Below are 19942 nucleotides of genomic sequence, written 5' to 3'. Positions count from 1 at the left end.
TTATCATAATAACATTAAATTAAATTGTCACTAAGAATTATTCTCTGGTCTTCAAGCAAACTGACATTAAAGAACAGTTTCTGCCCACCAATTCCATGCAATATTTACACGAAATATATACTGACGGGTACTGCTTGTGATATTTTTCAAGTGATATCAACAAAATAAAATCATGTAGATTTTTTTAGTATTTGAACTTTTTCATTTGAGATGTATTTGAGTAAATTACAATTTTTTTACTAAAAGGGGTTATTTTTAGCATAATACGATATCCTCATATTTTTGTGGTGCCTAAGATCAGAGCTGAGACTCTTTTTTTATGAAGCGCTTCATTGCTTGTGTTCTGGAGCTGCGAAAACAAAGACCGGGCGATCAGGTGAGCTTTCAGAGTCGTTAAGGAAACTGATTGCCGGGAACTGGGCAGCGAAGAAGGGGGGAAGTTCTGAACAAAGAAGCTGTCGCTTAAACTTCGCGCGGAAAGCCAGGGAAACGTGATCCTTGATCCCAGGATGGGTCCAGTCGTTGCCATGGGTCTCTGCTATGGGTCGTTGCCATCAGTTGTTGCCACAGATTGTTGCCACGGTTTGTTGCCACAGGTCGTTGCCATCAGTTGTTGCCACAGGTTGTTGCCACGGGTTGTTGCCACGGGTTGTTGCCACGGGTTGTTGCCATGGGTTGTTGCCATGGGTTGTTGCCACGGGTTGTTTTCACGGGTTGTTGCCACGGGTTGTTGCCACGGGTTGTTGCCACGGGTTGTTGCCACGGGTTGTTGCCACGGGTTGTTGCCACGGGTTGTTGCCACGGGTTGTTATCACGGGTCGTTGCCACGGTTTGTTATCATGGGTTGTTGTTACGGGTTGTTACAATGGGTTTTTGCCACGGGTTGTTACCACGGGTTGTTACCACAGGTTGTTGCCACAGGTTGTTGCCACGGTCGGTTATCATGGGTTGTTGCCACGGGTTGTTGCCACGGGTTGTTGCCATGGGTTGTTGCCACGGGTTGTTATCATGGGTTGTTGCTACGGGTTGTTACAAGGAGTTTTTGCCACGGGTTGTTACCACGGGTTGTTACCGCGGGTTGTTGCAACGAGTTGTTAACACGGGTTGCTACCGCGGGTTGTTGCCACGGGGTGTTAACGCGGGTTGTTGCCACGGGTTGTTGCTACCCCGTTGCCACCGGACGTTGCTAAGATTCGACATTGCGGTATTATTAAAACTATCGTTGACCTCGGTTGTTGCGGTACGGTGTCCAAAATAGTCGTCACTTGTCGTTGCCGCGGGTAATTGCCACAGTTACTTGCCACGGATCGTTAACATGGGCCTTGGTCACCATGCCAAAGACGCTGTCATCCCAAGAATCTTTGTCATTGATCGTTGCTACCAGCTATAATCACGATCCTATAATTCTAAACATACTTAATATAACGACATTCGCATTTTTTATATACGTTGGATATGCAAATAATTTTACGATATTTTGGCTGCAGTTTCGATAACCGGTCACACGTCCCTCGTATCTGGACGGACATTGACGTGCTGGGACGACGCGCCGTCTTCAACGTCAGTGAGGGCGTCCTGACCATCGTTGATGTGCTGCCTAGTGACGAAGGCGTCTACAGATGTAGGGTCGACTACCGCAGCGCCGCTACCAGCATCACCAGGACCAACCTCACCGTAATAGGTGAACTAATTCAGTCATTAGCTATGGGTGAAATAATTCATTGCTATGTAATTCATTGCTATGGGTGACTAACCTAGTGTTGTATGAGACTAACCTAGTGTTATAAGTGAGCGACCGCACTGTTATGGGTGAAGTAATTCGCTGCTATGACTGACTAACCTAGTGTTGTATGTTACTAACTTAGTGATACAGTATAAGTGAGCGACCGCACTATTATGGGTAAACTAATTCGCTGCCATGAGTGACTAACCTAGTGTTGTATGTGACTAACCTAGTGTTGTATGTGACTAATCAGGTGTTGTTAGTGGGCGACCGCACTGACATGGGTGACCTAATTCACTGTTATTGGTGACCAGCCTCACCTTTTCTGGGTGAACAAATTCACTGCTATTGATGACTAACCTTTTGTCATTGGTGAGCGACCGCAGCGTTATAAGGGATTAACCTGTTTTAATTGCTAACTAAGCTGTTTTAGGTGACTAACTTGTCATGGGTGACTAACATGTTATGGGTGACTTCGCTGTTATATGTGACTAAATTGTTATACGTTTCTAACTTGTTATCGGGGACTGATATGTTCTAGATGGCTAACCTGTTCCTTATTGCTATAGGTGAGTCACTGCACTGTATGGGGGAGCGACCTCACGGTTATGGTTGACTAACCTAATTATTATATGTCAGTGACCTCACTTAATTTTTAATTTTAGATACCAATAAACTTTTTAATGTTAGGGAGAAATTTATTTTTTTTAATGTGTGGTGCAAACTAACTTTTAAATGTTAGGAAACAATTAACTTTTCAAAAACGGGTTCAAAATAACTTTTAATGTTGGGTAAAATTTAACTCGTTAATGTACGTTACAAACTAAATTTTAGTCGAGGATACAAACTGACATTTTAATATTGGGTACAAATAATTTTCCAACGTTTGGTTGCCAACACCAAAGTTCACTGGTGAAGCTAAATGTCAGCTTGCGTCTGTGGGGCGATCAATGTCCTGACATTCGCTGCTCATCTCAGCCGCAACTGTGGTGTGAAAATATGTGCGTATCTGAGATACGTATTATGTACGAGTGAAAAATAAACGCTGCTAGTTGGATAAGTGAAACGAAATGAGTGTGATGCACGGAAGATATGTTAAGTGTGAAGGATGATATTGATTACATTAACTATTATTAAATTTTATATGGATTTGACAATTTTTGCTATGTCACTTGGGAGCGCATTTTCAATGTGCGTGAGATGCACGAAGTGCGTGGGAATCGTGCAGTGTGTGATATTCGTGTGGTGTGGCATTCGTGAGATACGTGATATTAGTGATATACGCTGAATTAATTCTAAATGAGACTCACGCATCCACGAGTACGTGTGACCCACACAAAAAATAACTTTTCTATCCTCACATTCTTTCTTTCAGTTTCGTAATTAACTTGAATTTTGGCGACCTTTAGACTGATAATCGAAGTTAGCCTAGGTAACCGAAGCGGCTGATTTCTCGTCTGTGATTAGTTGGTTGAGTTTAAAAAATCAGTAATTGGACAACGGGGTTACGAACACATAACTAACTTGTTAATAATTCTGCTCCTGGATTTTCAAATGCATTTTCAACGTTTGCGATCCGACTGATAAAAAGTATTGTTTTGTCTTTTTAAACTTATTTTCAGCTATTTCATCAATATTTTTCAATATCAATAATATTATTATAATTATTAATATTAATAATACTATTTATTGACTATTATTAATTTGACAACCTTAATTTTCAAGGCCACAATACATTTAAATTTTTGTCAATGTTTCAGTACCACCGAACGAACCTGAGATCCGCGACGCTGCGGGCCAAGCAGCAGCGGATCTGCCCGAGTACAACGAGGGCGACCCGCTGAACCTCGTGTGTTCAGTCAAGGGGGGTGAGTGTGGGGTAGACTGCGGCGACCCGCTGAACCTCGTGTGTTCAGTCAAAGGGGGTGAGTGTGGGGTAGACTGCAGTAAGCGAAATGAGTTAATTATTGTCCAAATAATGGTTCATTTTTTGCCCTCCTGTGGATGATCCCGACCCAGTTTTGAGCGGAAAAAGGTTTTATCAGTGCTAATATAGAGGAAAATTTATTACCATTTGCAAATAACTGCACATTCGTTTCAATGAGTGTGGAATGACTAACTAACGCAAAACAAACGTATTTCAATTATACACTAAAATTTATTGAAACAGTAGAATTCAATTATTAACTATTATTTAAGGCTTCAATATAATTTAATTATTCCGTAGAAAGTATTTTTGCAATTTAATATTATAAAGAATATTTTATAATGTCTAATATTATTCATTTCCCGCCTGAATTCTTATTTGTGATATGAACATAATTATGGCTGAAAATTTCACACTAATGAAGCATTCATGAACTTCATATATCTTCGCAACTTCAATATTAAATAATTTTTTATTGCGTCGAGCTTCCCTGGAGCTTCAATCAGAGAAAATATTTTTTCAACTAAGAATTGAATTCCCAAGAGCCTCGTTTGTTCTTTGTCCTGGCAAGAAAACACTCAGAAAAATAAGGGGGTCATGCTCACCAACTAGTGACACTTTCTAACTTGAAGCACGAGTATAGAGTAGACTTGGCAATGACTCGCTCTGTAACCATGCTGAACTGGGTCAGGATGACCCACCTAAAGACAAAAATTGCATCGTTCTTTCGACAAAGTCACCATCATTTCTCTGACTGTATATAATAATGCTATACCTGAGGCAATGTTAGAAGAAAACGTTTTTATTAATTCCCTATCTATGTATAATGTAGTGGATCTTAATTAGAAAATATAGGCGTACTTCAACGGTGTTCTGAAATAAAATGAGGCCTAATTGCATCTGTTTATTTAGCGCACGGTAAGATCCTGTTTTATTTACTTCAGTTGCCCACGTAAGAAATAAGTAATCGAAAAATTATTATCCTAATAACTCAAGGAGACCTTAAAATTCATCTCTCCATCGTCGAAATTTATGAATAATTTACTCTTGTATTGTTAATCGGACGATACTTTTGAATTTACGTTATTCCCTCTTCAATAATATACGTTATTCCATTTTATTATTCCGAGTAATTGTTAAAAAATTTCTTCTTTATAATGAGGCATTTAATTCGTAAAAAAATTTGGTTTTATAATAAGCCATTTTATTCTTGAAAACATTCCTGTTCGTAAAAAAGTATACGTGTCTAAAAATTATATTCATTATGAATCGTTAAAATTTTTAATGATCATTACCTAGATGAAGCCATTTAATTTTAATCAACGCTAGCCAATCCTAATTGAACCCAAAATCTCTATCCCATGCCATTATAATTGAAACTTTCCAATCCTAATTAATCCCAAAATCTCTCCCCCGTGTCATAATAATTAATACTCTCCAATCATAATTAAACCCAAAATTTCTATACCAAAGTCGTCATAATTAATACATTCCAATCCTAATTAAACCCCAAATCTCTCCCCATGTCATAATAATTAATACTCTTTAATCCTAATCAAGCCCAAAATCTCTCCCCCATGTCGCCATAATTACTCTCCCCCATGCCATCATAATTAAAACTTTCTAATCCTAATTAATCCCAAAATCTCTCCCCCATGTCATAATAATTAATACTTTCCAATCATAATTAAACCCAAAATCTCTCTCCCATTTCGCAATAATTAATGCTTTTCAATCCTAATTAATCCCAAAATCTCTGCCCCATGTCACAATAATTAATAATTTTCAATTCTAATTCATCCCAAAATCTCTCTCCCATGTCACAATAATTAATATTTTCGGATCCTAATTAATCTCAAAATCTCTCCCCCGTGTCACAATAATTAATAATTTTCAATCCTAATTAATCTCAATATCTCTCTCCCATGTCACAATAGTTAATACTTTCCAACCCTAATTAATCCCAAAATCTTCCATGTCACAATAATTAATAATTTTCAATCCTAATTATCCCTAAAATATCCCATGTCACAATAATTAAAACTTTCCAACCCTAATTAACCCCAGCAAAAATACGATGTCCAGGCCGCCCCCGCCCCACCGTGCGCTGGTACGTGGGGGACACGCTGCTGGACGACACGGACGAGACGCCGCAGGCTGGCGTCACGTCCAACAGCCTGCGTGTGGCGGCCCTGGACCGCAGACTCGCCCACGCGCCACTGCGCTGCGTGGCGTCCGTCCCGCAGACAATGCCTGTGCAGACCACAGTCAGCCTCACTCTTAACTGTGGGTACTAGCATGCCATTACTTTTGGAATTAATGCCAGTTTCTTCTGGAATTAATGCTAGTTTCTTCTGGAATTAATGCCAGTTTCTTCTGGAATTAATGCCAGTTTCTTCTAGAATTAATGCCAGTTTCTTCTGGAATTAATGTCAGTTACTTCTGGAAAGCCAGTTTATTCTGTAATTATTGCCACTCACTTTTGGAATTAATGCCTGTATTTTCTTGAAATAATGCCAGTTTCTTCTTGAATTAATCCCGTTCCTTCTCGAATTCGTGCCAGTTCCTTTTTTGGTAATACGTGACAGTTACTTCTGCACTACTTGCCAATTTTCTCTCGAATACGAACCAGTTTCTGCTTCTTGATCACGAGCCAGTTTTTTCCTGCATTTTTTTTTACTACAAGCCAGTTTTTTTCTGGACTACGAGTCAGCTTTTTTCTTCAATTCGAGCCGTTTTTTTTTAATACGAGACAATTTGTTTTTGGAAGTGTGCCCAAAACACACCAGTTTAATACGTCCTAGGTTTACCGCTATTGCACTCAATTTCTAGAACAGCCACAGAATCCTACACCACGTCTGTTATTGCTTAAACAAATAGTATTTCGAGAGCTAACAGCTCACTTGAGTGCCGTTTATAAGTGTCTCTGGGCGAGACCAAGTTGAAGGTGATTTTTTTGTTGATTTTTAAAGATTTTTTTTTTTTTGTCCTAAGGCCTAAGGCTCGCGGGAAATCAGGCGCCAAGTCCACGCACCATTAGCGATCGCTTACGCGTGTCTCGAAGCTCTATAGGCTTGGCCAGATTTTCTGGTACGACATCTCTTGCGCCTGAGCAATTCCCTGCCTGATCTGGAGTAGTGATATCTTCCCAGGAAATGAGATGATTCCTTGCATAATGACCAGTGGAGTTTCCAGTGAGCATGTTGGTGTCGAGGAATTTCCTCGACCTCCTTGGAGGCGAGACATATTCTCTCATTTCAATCTATATAAAACGATTAGTCATGAATAGAGGTAAAATATCATATTATATTAAAAACATTAATATTTTCGGATCATTTAATTTGCAAATTTCCCTATTAGCAATCGCCAATACTTCTATATGTATTATCGTATTTCTCTGAATAAACCAACTATTTCCGACGTTTAATGAATGATAAAAAAACGATTGTTCTTATAGCTCTGAAGTTAGGTCAAACTAAGAAGTGCATTGAAGAAAGAAACGAAAATAGCCCTCAATTGCCAATTGAAGGAATTGTATTGAATTGCCTGCCCATTGGAAGGCCCAGTTCGAAGCCAGCCAGATCCTCGCCCTGATTTGTTGTTTACGCCTCCATTGAATTTGGATGTAAGCGTAATTTACTTTTTACGTCATTTATAGTGTCGGTAATGGCGCTGGCGAAACGTGCAAAACACATTCGAGTTCTTTTAGAACTTGAATGTGCAGTCTAATGTCCGCATAAAATGTTGAGTCCCAATGATCCACTGAGAGAAATGAGTGAAATTTTGTCCAAACAGCGATGCACTTTTCGATTTCCTGCAGGTCATCCTGACACAGTTTAGCCCGGCAAAAGGGTGTATCAGTGCTACGTGCAGGAAGTGTGTCACTATTTGCACAGTACGATCCCATTTTATTTGAGTGTAGGCATTAAGGGTGATTTTCTCTTTAATTTAAACATTAATTCTATAGAATATTAGGCGTAGATTAATGTTAGCAATTTTATGGTTCCGGTTACAGTCAAGTATATTTAATTTTGAGTATCGAAACTCGAATGAATTGATAGTTCTTTTCCCATTTGGTGAATTTAACACATTAAAAATCAATTGAATTAATCGTTACACTTATTTTTTTCCGGATTTTGAGTATTGCACTCATGCACTGGAATGAAAAGTAAACTCATACTTATTGATCAAATGAAACCAAATAAACTTTTCTAGAAATAACTAGAGGAGAAACGCGGTCTTTTTTTGTTGCGCGCCGCGCCGCTCGTTAAGTTCATTTCGCTTGCATTTTAACGTCAAGGAGTGGTTTTATCTAACAATTTCTTGCCGGCTTCAGGCTTAAGAATTCTTATCGCGGCATTGCAATGGACTTTTTTTATCACAAATGGATCCGCTTTCGATTTTACGCAAAAATAATGACGATACAGAAAGTTTACTTCTGGGGATCTAAATATTAATAGGAATTTTGTAATAAAATAGAGTAAAGTAGGGCTTTTTAACTGAATAAAGTATTTTTGGACAAATTTTTTGTTTGATATGTCCAAACGCTACTTACACGCCTCGTATTAAAGCCGTTGAACAATTTCGTATAAAAAACTATTGCGTTAAAAACTAACTAAAAAACTATTGCGTACAAAAAACATGCTTAAATTTAGTAAGCGCGATACTCTACTCATCACCATGCACGCTGAGCCTCATAGTAACGTGGCGTATGCCCGATACATCCTGTGAAGGAATCTTAGGATCCCTTGCTGCTCTCAGAACAAAGTCCCTCAGGATGCCTGAGAGATCGGGAGCTTTTACTCTAGTGCTGGCAAGTGAGTGCGCTGAATGAGCGCTAGCATTTGTATACCTAAAGCTTTTTCTGATCCTATTGAGAGAAGGAACTGTTGAGCTCCCATAAAGTGGCTATTGGTGTGTGCCGATATCCGTGGTTAGGTTGGGCTGGTGGATAGAAGTCTTGTGTGTCGATCGCCGTGTTTAGGTTAGGCTGGTGGATAGAAGTCTTGTGTGTCGATCGCCTTGTTTAGGTTAGGCTGGTGGATGAATGTCTTGAAATGTTTTGCCTCCAAGTTTTCAGGACTTTGAAGCTATACTGAAGCTGTGTAAGAAAATATCCTATGACCACAGCAAGAAAATATTTGTGTGGGAATACTTGCGTAATTAATGAGGAATAAGAAATGTGGAATTCTCATAACAGTTCATAACAGCGTTAGATCGGTAATAACAAATTAAGCAAGTAAATATTCACAACAATTTCGTTAACATCAATGAAGTGATGGCGAATGTATTTGATATTTTCTTGAGATTTAAATTACGTATTAGAAATTCTCATAAAGAATGGAATCTAGTAAAATCAAAAGGAAGCCTCGTATACCGCCTAAGCCCAAAAATGTTTCACGTTTTACCTAATACAAAAAAAAAATTCAAGCGCTTTAATCAGTTTAGCAAGACGTCACTCACAATCAGCAGCTACTACTAAAACTACCTATTGACAAGTGACATCTACTACTGTTATTTCAGTTTCTTTAATGCTTTAAGAATTTATATAATTAATTTAATAATTATGTTACTAATATATGGCTAATGTGCTCCCCTAATTCTCTATCTTAGTTTAAGTTTTTATTATTACTGTAAAAATTACCCTTTTGCGCGTGGCAAAATTTGCCTATCACTGTCATATTATTTTGTGTTTGGCAGTATTTTTCCTGTTGAAAAAAGTACAGTTTCCGAATCATCTACAGTGCCCAAACGTATCACTGTTGTTATTCATAATGAGGAATTTACATGGTGATAATACATGAAAAAAAAAATAAAATTACATGGTGATAACACATGGTAAAGATACATGGTGATGTATAGATTTTTTTCAGCGGCTTAAAGGAGATTGTGAAATTCCAGCAGCTATGGAGCCGCCTATCCAATTTCCTTTGTCTCTATTTGTTTGGTTTTTCCATGAAAAAGATCGGCTTATAAAGTTTTTGGGAAATATTTTCATAATGTAGCCATATGATTTTTCCACTTGTTAACTTGAATCTGTTTAATTTTTCATGAATATAACTATGATTTGTGCCATAACAGCTTGTTTCTGAAGCCGCTCAAGGCCTGAAGCGTTCAATTTTTTCCAACAAAAAAATAGCGAAATTCAATTATGAATAAAATTAGTTTTCGTAGTTTATTTGACTGTTACTGGAGATAAAATTGATTTTTGTCTTCTAATTTGTTTTAATTCTTATATTAATGAAAAATTTTATTCAAATTACTAAATTTTCTTCTCTTTGTTTTGTGAGTGACTCCATCTTGATTAATTCTTGAAAAAATTTTTTTAATAAAGAGTTTTTCTTTGTTTGGTCAGTAAGTTCATCTATATTTATTATTAAATAATTTCATTTCAATACAGAATTTTTCTTTGTTTGTTCATTGAATTCATCGTGATCAATTATCAAATAATTTTGCTGTAATAAATAATTTTTCTGTTCACGTAATGAGTTTAACATTAATAAATAAGCGAATTATTTTGTTTTAATAAATGAAATTTTCTATTTCGCCAGTGAGTCCTTCTTCCGTGCACATCACTCGCAACGGCGCGGCGCTGACAGCAGGCAAGCTCTACCTGGTCGAGTGCGAGGCGGGGGGCGCTGTGCCCCCTGCGGTCATAAGGTGGTCCCTCAACGGCAGGATGCTCACCACACATACTAATGCTGTGGGTGTGGTGTTCTTTGTATTATGTTATACTGTATTCTTTGTATTGTATTATTTGTGTTGCTGTGAGTGCCGTGTTGTTTGTATTATGTTGTGCTGTATTCTTTGTATTGTATTATTAGTGTATTCGGCAGGATCATCAACAAACATACTAATACTGTGAGTGTTGTGTAATTTGTATTGAAGTGTTATATGTCTGTGTTTTCTTGTACTGTTTGTATAATATAACCTGCAATTACATATTCTTAAAACACTTCGATCGTTCAGTATAGGAATGAATGCATTTCCCCTTCACTGAAGACATGCTTCTATGTTTTGAACAAGTGTGTTAACTTTAATGCATGATATTATATTTTGAAATGAAAGATTTACTAGTTTAGCATTAACTAATATTAACTATAACTATACCCTCTCTGTATCCCCAAAGATGAGGGGGGGTGGGGGCAACACCAGCGTATCCACGCTACGCTTCACTCCCGCTGAGGGGGATGATGGAGCGACGCTCGAGTGCAGCGCCACGTCCCCCAAGCTCCCCAACCGCCCCCTCCGCGACCACTGGGTCATCACAGTCAACCGTGAGTGTGATGTGTACCCAGTGGGTCATCACAGTCAACCGTGAGTGTGTGATGTGTACCCAGTGGGTCATCACAGTCAACCGTGAGTGTGTGATGTGTACCCACTGGGTCATCACAGTCAACCGTGAGTGTGTGATGTGTACCCACTGGGTTAACACAGTCAACCGTGAGTTTGTGATGTGTACCCACTGGGTCATCACAGTCAACCGTGAGTGTGATGTGTACCCACTGGGTCATCACAGTCGATCGTTGAAAAATATCCGTCGCGACAATATTTCATTCTTGGCGGCTCGGCCACCCCGCGTTATCCTGCGGGCGACTGTCGCCGCTTGCCGACCAAGGATAAAACGACGACAGTCCCCTTCCAGGATGAGACGTCGCGGTGACGATCCCCTCCCAAGATGAGACGCCGCAGCGACAGCACACTTCTTGAATGAGACTCCACGGCGACAATTCCCTTCCAGGATGAGAAGGATGAGACGCTACGGCGACTGCTTCCTTCCAAGATAAGACACCACAGCGACAACCTCCTTCCAGGATGAGACGCCGCGACGACAGCCCTTCTTCCTGGATGAAACGCCGCAGTGACGGACCATTTCCAGGATGAGACGCTGCGGCGATGACCACTTTGCTGCATGAGACGCCGCGACGATAGCCACTTTCCTGGATTAGACGCCACAACGACAGACCTCTTCCTGGATGAGACGCCGCAGCGACAGACCCCTTCCTGGATGAGATGCCGTCGCGACGGCGCCCTTCCATGAAAAGACGCCGCGGTAACGATCCACCTTCCAGGATGAGACACCGCAGCAACATTCCCTCTTCCAGGATGAGACGCCGCGACGACAGCCCTTCTTCCTGGATGAGACGCCGCAGCGACAGACCTTTTCCAGGATGAGACGCCGCGGCGACGGCCCCTTCCATACCAGGCGCATTAATTAAGAAGGCGCAGTCACTCACCAGGTGTTGATACGGCGCAGTTATTGACCAGGCGCAGTCACTCACCAGGTGGATTTTGCAGAATGGCCGTCAATGATTGGCTGAGGAACTTACGATCTCTTAACTTTTTTTGAAAGTATGGGCCCAGGCGCAATAATTAAGAAGGCGCAGTCACTCACCAGGCATCTGTGTGCAGACGTGCCACGCCTGCGCGCCTCGCTGGGTCAGGCGCTGTCGTCTGTCAGCCTGCGGGCAGGCGACGACGCCTTTTTGGAGTGCAGCGTTCACGCCAAGCCCGCCATATACAGACTCGCCTGGCGACACAACGTGAGTAATAAATTAGTTATATCCGCATATATGATATTAAAATTCCCAGCATATGTCCTTTTCAATGACCATTATTTTATCTTTTTATATCTAACAACTAATGTCTGTTTTAAAATAATAGTATCTTCATTAAAGTTCCAAAGTGTTCAAAGATGCATTACAAATAAGTGCAATTTACATTAATACGTAATGACGTAGAGCGAAGTGGTGCCAATAGTTGTGATGGTGCATAACCACTCACTGGTGCTGCAGCAACATTACTAATACGTTTTATAATACGCTAATAATACGTCTTATAATATACGAGTATTCAAACGTACTGGGGCAAAGAAGATGCACCACAACATCTTGGGTGGTACTGCAGCGAACTTAATATTACTTGTAATACACTACTAATACGTGTAGTAGTACACTATTGTAGTATTACACTACTAATACGTGTAGTAGTACACTATTGTAGTATTACACTACTAATACGTGTAGTAGTACACTACTGTAGTACACTATTAATAGGCGTTGCTGTACGATAATACCTGAAACTTGCGTAGGGCCAAGAGGTGCACCACAACATCTCGGCGGGGGTGATCGTCCACAACCACTCGCTGGTCCTACAGAGGTTGTCCCGCAGCCAGTCCGGCCAGTACTCCTGTGTAGGATCAAACTCTGAAGGAGATGGCGAGAGTCCTCCACTCCTGCTCCAAGTTCGATGTGAGTGTCATGCACTCATTGAAATGAGGGAGACTTTGTCCAAAACGCGATGCATGTTCTGCCCTTGTTTTGCGACAGTGACCCAGTTTGGCCCGGGAAAAGGGCGCACTTTCCGTTCCTATTTTCTGTCATCATTTTCTGTGGCTTAAGTTTGGCAGGCAAAATGACGTAATAGTACAACGTGCAGGAAGTGCGTCATCATTTTTACAACAGGACCCAATAATTATTTTGAGTGGCAGTGCATTGTCCAATTTTTATTGTATTGGTTAGATATAATCTGCTGATACCGCACCTTATCACCATAATGGAGGTTATAATTAGGGTTTATAAAATATATCAAAATCCCAGTATATAATAATATAATGTACGTATATTAAATAATATATATTAGTATAATACATATTGAAAACCCATTATATATTAAACAGAGGGTGTTCTAAGTTAACTACCGGCCTCAAATACTACTTAAACGATTATGCTTCAAGTTCAATTAAAATCCAACTACTTCCTGACTTTTTCGTCACTTTGCGTGTAATTTTATTTGTAGTGATTTAATGCTTTTTAAAAATTAACAAATTAATACGTTCACATAAACTAAATTTTAACATAAATTCTAAAAACATTCTATAATCCCATTACTCCTCCAGACTGAATATGTCGGACCTTGAAAAAAAAAACTTGAATCATGCCATGCAGTGCATAGTCCAAGTCATGTCGATGCGCCGCCCAAACGAAGCTCGTAAAGCATTGTCTTCATCCCATAAAGTTACGAATAACAAAGCGTTTACGTCTCGTCAACAGATGCTCCAGAATGTGCCGATAACCAAGCTTTTATATACGATGCAGCTCGCAATGAAGAGGTGAGTTACGATGTTCTAACTTTACGACCTCGAGATACGACTTCTCGAGTCGTCTTAGAGTCGACAATATGAATGTGGAAGCTTTTAGAGACTCTAACAGAGCTTAGGAAACTCAATGGTTTCGCGTAATGCTTCAAAGTGCTTTAGAAGTGTGATAGAAATGGTATCCTGGTCAGGACGATCGGGTACACGAGGCAGCTATAAAAGATGAAAAATAGATAAATAAATGTGATTGCAAAAAGTATTTGCAGTATTAGAACAATATGAATTCGATATTTTTACATTGTCGTTCGTGGAAGAATATATAGAAATTAAAACGGTCGAACTCTTATTGTTTCAAAGCTACAAATCGAATAGAATCTACGGAAGTAGCCCAGCTCAAAAGTTTCAAATTAAGCAGTTTTTGCCTCAAATAGTTATAGCCTCAATTAACGTCCATGTTAAGTTAGATTTTCCAAGGCGTTAGAAGTTTGTTAGGTTTACCCTATAGTTTAGATCTGAGTAGTAGTTAAAGTCCATATAAATTATAAAGTTAGGTTTAACTTCCGAGACCACACGTGGAGCAAGGAGGGTTAATGGTACGACATGATGCAGGTCACGGTTCGCTGTCGTCTCGATGCGTACCCCACGAACGTAACATTTCGCTGGCGCTTCAACAACTCGGGCGAAATGGTCGACATTTCCTCGGACCACATCGTGACCCACGGCCTAGAATCCTCCTTATCCTACGTGGCCAGGACTGACCTGGACTACGGCACATTAATCTGTTGGGGATCGAATGACCTGGGCGTCCAGAGGCGGCCGTGCACGTACCGAGTAGTGCCTGCTGAACTACCACGACCTCCTACCAACTGTACCATCGCTAGTGGTGGTGATGTGGACCAGGCCGAGTACCAGAGAGGGACAGAGTGGTTATCAGAGGCGGTACCTACCAGGGAAAATTTCTTTCATGAGCTCAATTACCTCAGGGAAGACGAAGCTGATGACAATAAGACCCCTGAAGCGTTCAATACCGGGGTCTTGTCAGCTGATGAATTTAAAACCCCTAAGGTCTTGGCATCTGATGACCTGAAGACCTCAAAGACGTTCAGTACTGGGGTCTTAACTGTCAAATGCATATCAGATAACAGCGTCGACCTTCCGATGCGGTTCTCTGCGATGGTGTACGAAGCAGACACCCATCGACTCCTTTACAACGTCACCAATTCCACCACACCGCAGTTCCACATCAGAAGTTTCGACCAAGTGGCGGATTTAGATATAACGATTTTCTCAACAAACAATCGCGGAATCTCCGAGAAAGTCTGGCTTAAGACCCGAGCGAATGTTGACATCGCCGAGAAGAGGACAGCGCATGTGCGACATTCCCCCTCGCCTCCCCCCGCTTTGGGTGAGGGGCTGAGGAAAGGCAACCCTCGAAAAGAACATCAGGTGAGTAGGGCGACAAGTTTGATTTATATTCAATCTTAACAACAGCGAGAAGGAAATGTGGACACATATTTCGTTTGTTCCAATCAAAAACTATAGGTGTTAGGAAACTGCACAAATTAGTTATAAAAATATAAGAAAAACGACCTCATTATAAAATGAAACTGTTATATTTCCTGCCATTAATTTTCCTAAGCTGTTCTTATTTCTAACTCGGTTTGTAAGTTAGTTCATTTATTTTGCCAACGTTTGGATTTATTTGCCAGTAACCGTAGTTTAAGTTATTAAATAAAGGACCAGATACCCTGTTATTACCTTACATTATTAATAAAAATCAATTGAAATTCTAATATTTCATATCGAACTAATCGATAACTAGAAAGTAAGGAACTAACTTGGACTGCCTCGCTGACAGGAGCTGCTGGTACCGGTGCTGGCAGTGGTGCTGGGAGTGCTGGGGAGCTTGGGTCTGGTATCTGTGGTGGCGGTGCTGGTACTGCTGGTACGGCGGTCTTCAGGCAGGCGTACCAACGTACGCAGCGATACACGTACCAGCTCAGTACCCGATTCCCCGGACTCTAATCCCGACGTCGTACCTATTTACGGTTGGTACTTGGGGCACATCGTCCATATTTACGGTTGGTTCTCGGGGCACACAGTTCATATGTACGGTTGGTTCTTGGGGCACACAGTTCATATGTACGGTTGGTTCTTGGGGCACACAGTTCATATGTACGGTTGGTTCTTGGGGCACACAGTCCATATGTACGGTTGGTTCTTGGGGCACACAGTCCATATTTACGGTTGGTTCTTGGGGCACACAGTCCATATGCTGTCTCTTATACACATCTAGATGTGTATAAGAGACAGGTTTGGTGTCGAGTGGAATTCAAGGTTTGATTGACCCTAATAGTTCGTCAATTATTCCAGCCATTTCTACAGTAGATGCCCAAATTAACAAAAAAATTAGTAGCATTAAGTCTATCATTAAAATTGGGGGAACCAACATCGGTGGAAAACTTTACACCNACCCCACAACTGCCCTGCCTACACAACAACTTGACCCCACAACTGCCCTGCCTACACAACAACTTGGCCCCACAACTGCCCTGCCTACACAACAACTTGGCCCCACAACTGCCCTGCCTACACAACAACTTGGCCCCACAACTGCCCTGCCTACACAACAACTGCCAAACTACTTATTATTTATCTCAAATTTTTAATAATTATCACAATAATGAATATATTACATTTAATTGAAATTTCGAAAACAAAAACCTAATGCACTATCAAACAAAGGTACCTTTCAATAAATCATAAATTAAAAAAATTCAGGAAATTAACAAAAACTAATCATTTTTCTGACCCCAGGAGAGGGGGAAATGTCCCCTCGAGGCATGAGGAGGCGGGGGGATGGACTGGAGTGCAGTCCATTGTGTCCTGCTATGCCTCCCCATTCCCCAGCATCCCTTAGGGCAAAGGGGGTGAGTTGTGGGAGTGTAATGTGTAATTGTGAATGACTTGACAAGTATTGTAGCAAACAACTCTTTATGTTAAAAAAATCGTAATTGTCTAGATTGAGTAGCGTGTGTGATGTACATGGGTATCGTGCGTGGATAGTCAATAACATTTATCATGTATCATCATCATTAATTTAATGCATCATCATTAAAAAATATATAAAATGTATTATCAAAAATTTTAAATCATAGTTTAATTTCCATACCTGCCCGCGAAACTATTCCCGTGATATTCGTGGATAAAAATTATGTATGACTTCAAATCAAAATTTGATTGATATTATGTTAAATATCTTTTTCCAGAATGTCATGGAGATCGCGTACATGGACCCCATTCACCCCGGCGCAGAAAACGTGTTCCCAGTGGCCCTCTCCCCCTCATCCCCCCGGCGTCCCCGTGGCGGGGGGATGAGATGCCCACCTGACACCCACCATTGCAACCCCACTTTGGCCCACCCCCACCAAATGGCGAGTGTGCACTATGAATAAAAAGTAGATAATGCTCAACGATAGCAAACACTTTCTGACTTGACGAAGCGCGAAACAATTAAGCTAAAATCTGGCACAAACATGCATTCAAATTAATAAGAATTCACTAAGTACACGCAAATTTTCAGCTAGAGTTATAGCAGATAAAATACGGCTAACAAAAAAATGGTTGAAATAACGTAAAATTACTAATATTTTTGTTTCGCTCACTCCGGCTAACAAAAAACTGGTTGAAATAACGAAAAATTACTAACATTTTTGTTTCACTCACTTCTAGCTGCCGGCAAGCCCCTGCCTCACCCGTCACCCGCACCTGGGGGCAGTGGGCCACGGTTCACCCATCAACAGCTGGTCCCCCTGTCGCGGAGGTCACCCACGACAGAGAACACCCACCATCTCATCCATGTGTTCCATGTGCACATCATGCGACATGCAGCCTTTGTTGCAGCATACGATGCTTGATGCCAGTCATTCTCATCTAGCAGCTCCGCATGCCATGCAATCATCCTCATTAGTTCCGCATTCCAATCATTCTTCATCACTAGTTCCAATTTCTAGTCTTGCACCACCAACACTAGTCCCATTCTTCAACCCTGCTCCAACACTGGTGTCATACCCCAGTCATGCACCAACACTAGTTCCATTTTCTGTTCATGCCACACCACTAATTTCGAGCTCCACTCATACTTCACCTCCACTGCCGTTCTCCAGCAATGCTTCCACGTTGGTTCCTTGCTCCAGTTTTGATCCTGGAGCATCTTCTATATCAGACATCGACCACATCCCTCCTCCAGCCATGTTCCAGAAGCCCTTGTTGACCACACAATCTAGACCGGAGAGTGAGTGCTCTCCAGATGGCATGGAACCCTGCACTGAAAACCTTGACCAAGATGGTGAAGAAATACGCATGAACTGTCAAACTTGCGCTCAAGTTTCAAAGGCCAACTTTCCATCTCCTCTGTCGGGTCCAAGTTGCGCTCAAGTTTCGACGGAGAATTTCCCGAGATCTCAGTCCGCCATATTCGTTACCAAGGGCGCAGCGCCCCTTGCGTCGGGAGGCGGTGGACCCATAGCCCCAGGACCCGTGCCCGCAGCCCCAGGACTAGTGCCCGTATCCCCAGGACCCGTGCCCGTATCCCCAGGACCCGTGTCCGGGTCTCGGACGTCGGAGCAAATTGACGACGAGCGTCTCGCCGAAAGCAGAGTTTGAGACACGGACAACGAGACTTTAATTCGTGCATTCAGAGCAATGAGTGAGACATTATCCGAATAGCGATGTGCTTTTAGACATTGTGTGCGTCAGCCTGACCCTTCAAGTTAGGCCTGGCATAGGGGCGTATCAGTGCTATGGGAAGAATGAAGCACTATTTGGACACATTATTTTTCTCAGTGTATAAGCAGAGAGAAATCGAGCTATATATGACAACCGTCAATAATAATGCATCAATATAATCATGGGTTAAAATAAAAGCAATTATAACGGAATTACATGCAGTTTTCATGTTAGGTTTGATACACTCGGAAAAATGATTGGGTTATTTTGTCCAAATGGTGATACTAACTGCACGTTCCACAGATACGCGCATTTGTCAGGCCAAACTTGGTCAAAATGACTAAAAAAAGCTAAAAGGGGTATCGCTATGCGGACAAAAATTCACTCATTTAACTGAGTGATTTACGGATTGTGAGAAACTATTTTCGAATGGAATTTAAATGAACTGAACACTGATGAGAGAAGTGAGCAAGGATATTAGTAACTAATTCTATGAATGACATTACAACAATCATGGAAATGGCGTTTTTAGCATAGTTTTCTATGATTTTAATAAACTATGCTTACTCCTACCGGCGAGTTTACTGCTTCTCCTTCCACATCATCTCCCGTTGCCATGACGACCGTTAACTTCGTCATGGCATAGATGCGAGTCTCTCGTTGCCATGACAACCGTTCACTTCGTCATGGCACAGATACGAGTCTCCCGTTGCCATGACGACCGTTCACTTTGTCATGACATAGATACGAGTCTCTCGTTGCCATGACAACCGTTCACTTCGTCATGGCATAGATACGAGTCTCTCGTTGCCATGACGACCGTTCACTTCGTCATGGCATAGATACGAGTCTCCCGTTGCCATGGCGACAACGTATGAATCACAACATATCAAATCTCCAGACATTGAATTGTGACAAAATATTTTTCATATTAAACTCGATTGTAAATTTTCTGAAATGCACTAGACTCTTCAGGCGCTGCATTTAATAACTGAGAATAATTTGATTACAGATGTCATAGCATTGTCAGCGACGTTGCCTATTCGACGTTGTCAATTAAACAACTAGAGCCCTTTCGCTCCAACACAATCTCACCCACAAACAAAAGAACTCGAGAGGGTTAACGGCCTAAGAGAAGTCAAAAAATAGTTTTCATCCCAACTATACAATTAGTTGATTTGGTTATTTTTCTAGACGTATAAATTCGTCTATCATTCTAATCCACTGAATATTAAAAATTATATCACTGGTTAGTTTAAAAAAACAAAGAACTAGACAAATTAGAGGAAGAGCCCATGCAACGTACCAAATAAGTAAACGGCCCAAGCTACGTCGCAGAGGAGGAAGAAGAGAAATTTTAGGCGTAAACATTTTATTTAATGATTCCTTATTAATAATTAATTACACTTTATTTTTTTAAATTAATTTTACACGAATCGCACGTTCCTCTTTCGAGAATGGAGCACAG

At 40.9% G+C, this 19942-nt stretch overlaps 1 protein-coding gene across 1 annotated transcript in view; it reads left to right on the top strand.

Annotated features, from left to right (window-relative positions):
• The window catches only part of LOC108678426 (neural cell adhesion molecule 1), a 116309-nt gene extending 97316 nt beyond the window's left edge, over window positions 1-18993 (top strand). Inside the window, exons 4-16 of the mRNA XM_018166842.2 lie at window positions 1488-1681; window positions 3484-3591; window positions 5736-5936; window positions 10202-10353; window positions 10780-10927; window positions 12063-12193; window positions 12742-12901; window positions 13703-13761; window positions 14356-15192; window positions 15605-15794; window positions 16564-16676; window positions 17016-17180; window positions 17479-18993. Coding sequence (XP_018022331.2) covers window positions 1488-1681; window positions 3484-3591; window positions 5736-5936; window positions 10202-10353; window positions 10780-10927; window positions 12063-12193; window positions 12742-12901; window positions 13703-13761; window positions 14356-15192; window positions 15605-15794; window positions 16564-16676; window positions 17016-17180; window positions 17479-18411 — 3391 coding nt within the window. The 3' untranslated portion in view covers window positions 18412-18993. The remainder of the gene's footprint in view (window positions 1-1487; window positions 1682-3483; window positions 3592-5735; window positions 5937-10201; window positions 10354-10779; window positions 10928-12062; window positions 12194-12741; window positions 12902-13702; window positions 13762-14355; window positions 15193-15604; window positions 15795-16563; window positions 16677-17015; window positions 17181-17478) is intronic.
• The last annotated feature ends 949 nt before the right edge of the window (window positions 18994-19942 follow it).

The sequence above is a fragment of the Hyalella azteca genome, unplaced genomic scaffold, assembly GCF_000764305.2.
Source record: "Hyalella azteca isolate HAZT.00-mixed unplaced genomic scaffold, Hazt_2.0.2 contig10210, whole genome shotgun sequence".
NCBI classification, from domain to species: Eukaryota; Metazoa; Arthropoda; class Malacostraca; order Amphipoda; family Hyalellidae; genus Hyalella; species Hyalella azteca.
This window is presented reverse-complemented; position numbering and strand designations above follow the sequence as displayed.